The following is a 7761-nucleotide window of genomic DNA, read 5'->3' on the forward strand; positions in this document are numbered from 1 at the left end:
TATGGCTGTGCATGTATGTAGTAGATATGCTTTTCATCCTTTTGTGAGAAAAGGATGAACTATGCATCTAAACTCCACTATGTATTGTGAACAATGGTTGTGTACTTTATAATATGTTGAACTGTAGTAAGAATTTTGTGTTATGTGTGTTATGTTTGCTGGATCAGATATTCTGTGTTATGTTTGCTAGACTTCAGATTATGATTTCTCATGCACTAGGTTTTGATGATTATGTTAGCATTGGAAGACTACTTGATGGTTATGTTAGCACTGGATTATTAGATGGTTATGTTATATCATGCATTGGAAGCCTATGTTTAGGTGGCTCTGTCGACCCCGAGTCACCGTAAACCCTAATGGTTAGGTTTAGGTGGCTCCGTCGACCCCGAGTCACCATAAACCCTAATGGTTAGGTTTAGGTGGCTCCGTCGACCCCGAGTCACCATAAACCCTAATGGTTAGGTTTAGGTGGCTCCGTCGACCCCGAGTCACCATAAACCCTAATGGTTAGGTTTAGGTGGCTCCATCAACCCCGAGTCGCCGTAAACCCTAATGGTTAGGTTTAGGTGGCTCCGTCGACCCCGAGTCACCGTAAACCCTAATGGTTAGGTTTAGGTGGCTCTGTCGACCCTGAGTCACCGTAAACCCTAATGGTTAGTCTTAGGTGGCCCCGTCGACCCCGAGTCACCGTAAACCCTAATGGTTAGGCTTAGGTGGCTTCATCGACCCCGAGTCACCGTAAACCCTAATTGTTAGGCTTAGGTGGCTCCGTCGACCCCGAGTCACCGTAAACCCTAATGGTTAGGCTTAGGTGGCTCCGTCGACCCCGAGTCACCGTAAACCCTAATGGTTAGGCTTAGGTGGCTCCGTCGACCCCGAGTCACCGTAAACCCTAATGGTTAGGCTTAGGTGGCTCCGTCGACCCCGACTCACCGTAAACCCTAATGGTTAGGCTTAGGTGGCTCCGTCGACCCCGAGTCACCGTAAACCCTAATGGTTAGGCTTAGGTGGCTTCCTCGACCCCGAGTCACCGTAAACCCTAATGGTTAGGCTTAGGTGGCTTCCTCGACCCCGAGTCACCGTAAACCCTAATGGTTAGGCTTAGGTGGCTTCCTCGACCCCGAGTCACCGTAAACCCTAATGGTTAGGCTTAGGTGGCTTCCTCGACCCCGAGTCACCGTAAACCCTAATGGTTAGGCTTAGGTGGCTTCCTCGACCCCGAGTCACCGTAAACCCTAATGGTTAGGCTTAGGTGGCTCCGTCGACCCTGAGTCACCGTAAACCCTAATGGTTAGGCTTAGGTGGCTTCCTCGACCCCGAGTCACCGTAAACCCTAATGGTTAGGCTTAGGTGGCTCCGTCGCCCCCGAATCACCGTAAACCCTAATGGTTAGGCTTAGGTGGCTCCGTCGACCCCGAGTCACTGTAAACCCTAATGGTTAGGCTTAGGTGGCTTCCTCGACCCCGAGTCACCGTAAACCCTAATGGTTAGGCTTAGGTGGCTCCGTCGACCCCGAATCACCGTAAACCCTAATGGTTAGGCTTAGGTGGCTCCGTCGACCCCGAGTCACCGTGCTTCATTAAGCCTCCATACTTCATCACGCAGATCCCCAATGAGCTCACTCCAGAATGTGGGCAATTTCACCATGCTGACATGCAACAGATAGCAGCAGTATTGGTACTAATTTGTCACAAGTAACTGCCTAAAGTTCAACATTCAGAAAACCACCTAAAGTTCAACATTCAGAAAACCACCTAAAGGTGAACATTCAGATAACCACCTAAAGTTCAACATTCAGATAATCACCTAAAGTTCAACCACATATCCAGTAGCAAGTTCTACATATCCAGTACTCCACCTCAAGTTCAACATTACAAGCATCAAGTTCAACATTACTAGAGTACTCCACCAGTACTCCACCTCAAGCATCAAGTTCAACCAAAATAACACCACAGTATTTCACATTACATGGCTCCTCCTCCTCCCATGCTAGCATTGAAGTAGGACATCCATCCAGTGTGTGTGCCATCAGTAGGAATGCCAGCATATTGCCTGGGAGCACCTCTTCCAGCTCTTCCTCTGCCTCTGCCAGCTCCTCTTCCAGATGGTGGTGGTGTAGTAGAAGTAGCACCAGCTCCTCTGCCAGCTCCCCTTCCTCTTCCAGATGGTGGTGTTGTAGTAGAAGTAACACCAGCTCCTCTGCCAGCTCCTCTTCTTCCAGATGATGGTGGTGTAGGAGCAGAAGTAGCAGGTCTTGGCTGTCTTGCTGTTGGTGCAGTAGAAGGACCAGCAGCTCTTGGCTGTGAGGTACTTGGAGTAGCCTTGCAAAGAAAAGGAAACAATTAATAATGCTAGAAAGAAATGTACAAGAAATAAAACATTAGTATATTTCAAGGTGAAAAATTATTACCACATGCTTATTCTTCCTCAAAGCTAGCTCAGGCGTCAACTGTTTAAGACAGTTTGTGTACCTATGCCCTTGGAGACCACAATTGCCACATGTTATGGTCCCCATTCTTGAAGTTTCTTTTGGCTTTGGTACTTCAAATTTGCCCTTGATCCTCTTTTCTTTCCTTCTTCCTCTCTTGATTTTGAATGCAGGTGGTTCTATGTCTGGACCAGGGGTCCTTGTCCAATCATGCTCACCAGGCACAGGAAAGATCATTGGTTCATAAGCTGCAGCATAAAAATCTTTCTTGAAGAATTTGCTGACATAATCCTCTGGTTTCCTTTTAGCCTTGTTTATTGCAGAGATGGCATGGTTGCAAGGTATGCCACTAAGGTCCCACTTCCTGCATCCACATGTCTGAAGTTCCAGGTTGACAGCATGTCTTTGTTGCCCACTTGTAACTTGCCATAAGTTGACCCCTGCCTGTATTGGCTTGCAGTATCTGGCCCTCTCCTTCTCAGCCTCTAGCTTCTCACTGTAATGAGGTGTTATCTCCCATCTTGCTTCCTTAACACTCTCTCTCTCTCTTCATGTGCCACCTCACCATCTTCTTATCTTTTATCCCATCACACATTGTCCTTATAGGTTTTCTCCTAACATCTAGAATGTACTTGTTGAACACCTCAGACAAGTTGTTCACTACCAAGTCAGTCTTGCAGTTTGTGTCAAATGCATGCCTTGCCCATGTCTTTTTTGGTATTGCAGTAAGCCACTCCCAAGCTTCCTCACTTTCAGCTCTAAGATCATTCATTGCAATATTAAATTTGTGTTCATTGTAGGCATAGCTAGCATTATCCATGCACTTCTTAAGATCTTCACCCCTAAACCCAACATTTTGGAAATTTGCATATATATGTCTAAGGCAGAACCTTTGGTTGCAATTTGGAAACACATCATTCACTGCATACAGTAACCCCTGATACAAACAATATAACAAGTCTAAGCTACATCCTAAGGAAATATGCACCAATGAATTAAATATGCATTCTAATCTACTATAAACACTTGTGAAAAACATAATGAAACTCTAAGCTAATGTAAACACTTCTGCAAAACACATACCTTTTGTCTATCTGACATTATAGTATAAGGTCCAAACTTGCCCACTTCTCCCCCTAGGCAAATTTTCAGTTGGTGTAGAAACCAACACCAACTAGCTTTGTCCTCTTGTCCAACTATGCCAAATGCCAGTGGATATATGTTGTTGTTGCCATCTCTACCAGTGGCAGCAAGGAGTTGAGCACCTGTAGTGAGCTTAATGAAGCACCCATCAACACCTACATAATCAACATTTCCAAACATTAAATACATTCAAGTGAGAAACAAAATGTAGTACTCTACAATATGTAAATGGTGCACAAGGTTTAGGAACTAACCAATGAATGGCCTACACCCATTGAGAAACCCCTCCCTTGCTCCATTCATGCAAAAGAACATGGAATGGAATCTTGGGCCTGGGTGGGGTATTCTTGCAGTTGGTGTTGGAGTAACAGTAGTGACTATTACTCTGCTCCCAGGGTTTGTGTCGATGACAGTCTGAGCATAGTCTTTAAGCCTAGGATATTGCTTCTTGTGATCTCCTAACACAGCTTTAATAGCTATGTTCTTTGCCCTATATGCCATGCACTTGGGCACATCTACACCATATTTTTCATTGCATGCATCAATTATAGTCTGAATACCAGTAGTTATATCAGATCTAAAGAGATGCTCATATTTCTGTGCTAGCCACTTAGCACTAACCCTGGTGGTCTCTGTGGTACTAGGGCAAGTGTGTTCTAGTCTCATCTTCTTAATTACAAAGGTTTTCTCCCCTTTTATAACTGCTGCCACCATTAAGAAGTGGCATTGTTTATCTGTACACTCAACAATTATCCTCTGATCTGAATTCCTGTGATACCTGAAATTCCTGGCCTGGGTGATGTGCAAATTCAACAAAGCATCTCTCAATTGATGCTGATCCCTAAAACACAACTTCATACACAGTTGCTCATGTGGTTGCTCCAATTTCTCATTATACCACTTCCTAGCAGGCCTTTTCTTTGCCCTACTCTTCCTTTTATTTGTAGGACAAAAGAGAGTGTCTCAAAACCATCATCATCACTCTCCCTCAAAAACCCCTTCTCTTCTTCATCTGATGATGGTCTGAAATCAGGTTCAACCTCTGGTAGCTCACTACAATGTGACCTAGTGGTTGGGCCTCTTCTAACTAGCAGCTTCTGCTTCTTCTTTATAGGTTCAACTATAGTTTCTTCTTCTTGTTCAAAAGTCCTATCTTGTTCTACCTCAAATGGGTCCTCAACTTCAGTGTCACCCTCATAATGCAGCATTTCTTCCTCTTCTGATTGATCATCATCTGATTCTTCCTCTTGTGCTTCTAGCTCTCTCTGTCTCTTTCCCTCTTCCACCTCTACATCTTCATCATCAACCATGTAATTAGGGTCACTTCCAATTTGACCATCCTCATCAGAGGCATCACTGTCCTCATAAGCCTCAAATCCTTGATATCCTCTTCTTCTTCTTCCAAAACTGCTTTCAACTTGTCTGTTGCATTTTTGCTTTCTTGTGTGCAAACACCAGCAGGACCAACAGGGTGATGTGTGATACATTGACTGTCAAAGACTACTCCTTCCTTATCAACAGCTAAGATAGGAGGCTCACTAAGATCATAAACAAGAGGCTCTTGGTACACCACAGTGGACAAGTCTGGCTTTTCAAAATGCTGCCTCTCAAAATCAGTATCAGGGGGTGGACAAGCCCTGACTAGCAAATTAAGCACCAATTTGTCCTGGATCTTCCTCTTTATCATCTGTAATTCTGCATGACTGTCTACCAAATCCAGCCCTTTCTCTCCTAAAGATGGATTTTCAATGTGAAACAAACAATCATATGCATTAAATCCTTGGGTTTCCATCACTGCAACCAAATTCAGATAAGTAATATTTGAACCACACAGCTTCATCTCCAATGGCTCTCTTGCATCAAAATGGATCCTTACTTCCCAAATGTCTTCATCCAAACTACAGAACAAATTAAATTTCATGTATTCATTATAATTACTCTTAATTTGCAGAGCAACAGTACAGTACAGTGCAATTTAAAGTAACCTGCAAGTCTATTATTTACTAATTGAGCACAATAGCAAAATTTGGAGAGCAACAGTACAGTACAAAACAATTTAAAGTAACAGTACCAGACAGTACAGAACAATTTGGAGAGCCACAATAATCCCAAATTTTTACTGTCATTGAACTAATTTGAGAGTGCAATACACTATGTTACTAGGTTAGTTTAATTGTCCTATACTAGTCACTTCAATTGGATAAAACCTAATCCCCAAATGCATAAAGCAGAAGATGAACAAACCCTAAAAATGCCCAATTGGATAAATCAGAGGAGGAAGAGGACAAGGGTACTTACAGCACGCCGCCAAGTCCATGCGTCAACTCATGGCTGCTGCTAGGGTTCGCCACCCACTGATGCGCCAACCGCAACCGCTGCTCCATGGTGAGTAACATCGACTCCTCATCGTCGGTCGAGTACGCGGAGCTGGAGTCGTCGCCGCCATCCCAGTCGATGCCAGCCGTTCCGCTAGGAGGCCAGAACGGCATCTCACCGCCGCCGTGGACGCCCTCGCCGCCGCCTGGCGGAATCGCCGATGCCATGGACTAGGGAACGAGCGAGGAGGAGGAGGGGAGGGGAATGGTGCGGCCGGGCTGGAGCTGGTGCGACCAGACCAGGTTGGAGAGCAGCAGCGCACCGGCTCGTCCTAGTCAGCGCGCGGGCACACGCCGATTGGCCAGCGTGGCACCTGACGGGTGGGCCCGAGCTGTCGGATCGGGCGTCAATACGTATAAATACGCGTTTTAGCCTAATTTGCAAAAACTTAGACCAATGTTGGTACTGACACGCAAAAATTAGCAATCATGGTACCAATCTGCATGTGATGCCCGAATTGTGGTACTTCTGTGCAATTAACTCACAGTGGCAGGATGGCGCCGGCACGACACGGGTTGGATGCCGAAAGAAGGTCAGGCACTTGTCGAAATTTATTGAGACTTGCCGCTCTTGAAGCAAAAATGAGCTAGAAGAGTCGTATTTCGAGGATGGAAACCTATAATTCCGGGGGACTAAAATTTATGAAGGATGTGCTTATAATTCTCCAAACAACGAAATCTTGGAAGAAAAATGACTTTGGTGTATGGATTAGAGATGCCCTAATAATGTTGAATGTTAGAGATATATTTGGGATATATGTATTTGGTAGTCTAGGATTTGTATTCTGTCTCCTACCTTATCTTCAGAAAAGGCGTCTTGCCCTTCAGGTCTTGTAATCAATATATACTCGTTCTTGCGGCTCAATAATACATCCATCATATTCCACCAATCCTCTTCATCTATCCCTTCTAACATGGTATCAGCCTAACCGATCCAAACCTTAGCCGCCGCCCTCGGGCCGGTCAACCTCCAAGACCGCCGCCAAGGGCTGCGCCACCTGTACCTAGGGTTCGTCCACCGGTCATGTTGACCTACTGCCCTAGACAGTCTTTTTCTCGAGCCCTTACTCCGGATTTTTCTCTCTCTCGCCGATCATCTGAATCGACGTTTTTTTGGTCTTTCAATCTACGGTCGGTTTACATCGCCCGTCGCCGCCGTTGACCCCCGCGCGCCTCTACTCCGACCCCGACGCGACCGGCTCCTTCACTGACCCGGCGGCCTCGCGTGACAAGCGGCCCGTCCTGGCCGTCGTCCGGGCGTCTGCCAGCCCGTCACCGTGCGCCGGCCGTCGCCGCCCTGCTCCGACCGAGACCTCTCCATCGCAACCGCCTCCGCCGCGTCTGCACGGAGGCCCTGTGGTCTGCCTCGCCAGCCTCGTCCCCGGCTGCGTCGCTCGTTGGCTGCCTCAAGCTCAGGCGATGTTGCTCCGTTGGTCGCTCGGGCCTTGTTGTCCGAGCGTCAGCAGTGCTTTGGCAGCCCGGGTGCCGGTGCTGACGCGCTTGTCCGCCTGCCGTCCCACGCCATTTGTCGTCACCGGCTTCATCTCGAAATCCGCCTCCACCGAGCGACGTCCCTGGCCTCGCACGCGATCGGCTTGATCACTCGCTCGCCGCCGTGATCCGATCCCATCTATGCCGCGTGACCGACCTGGCCCGTCGGTTGCACGCGCCTCCGTAGGTCTCGTGAAGATCGTCCCCGAGTTCAGCGCACCCCTTCGCCGATCGACGAACAGGTTGCCGCTACGTCGCCCCGTCGGGCCACAGCTGTCGGTGTCAAAACCGGCCGATCTCGGGTAGGGGGTCCCGAACTGTGCG

At 47.3% G+C, this 7761-nt stretch overlaps 1 protein-coding gene across 1 annotated transcript; it reads right to left on the bottom strand.

Moving 5' to 3' along the window:
• Positions 1-4603: 4603 nt before the first annotated feature.
• LOC147991087 (uncharacterized) lies at positions 4604-6060 on the bottom strand. The gene is made up of 2 exons (XM_087536470.1): positions 5870-6060; positions 4604-5469 (listed from the first exon to the last, which is right to left on the bottom strand). Exons 1-2 carry the CDS (start codon positions 6058-6060, stop codon positions 4860-4862), a joined length of 801 nt encoding a protein of 266 aa, XP_087392596.1. The 3' UTR covers positions 4604-4859.
• Positions 6061-7761: the final 1701 nt, after the last annotated feature.

This window comes from Triticum urartu, chromosome 1A (assembly GCF_056163025.1).
Source record: "Triticum urartu cultivar PI428250 chromosome 1A, HENAU_Tu73, whole genome shotgun sequence".
NCBI lineage: Eukaryota > Viridiplantae > Streptophyta > Magnoliopsida > Poales > Poaceae > Triticum > Triticum urartu.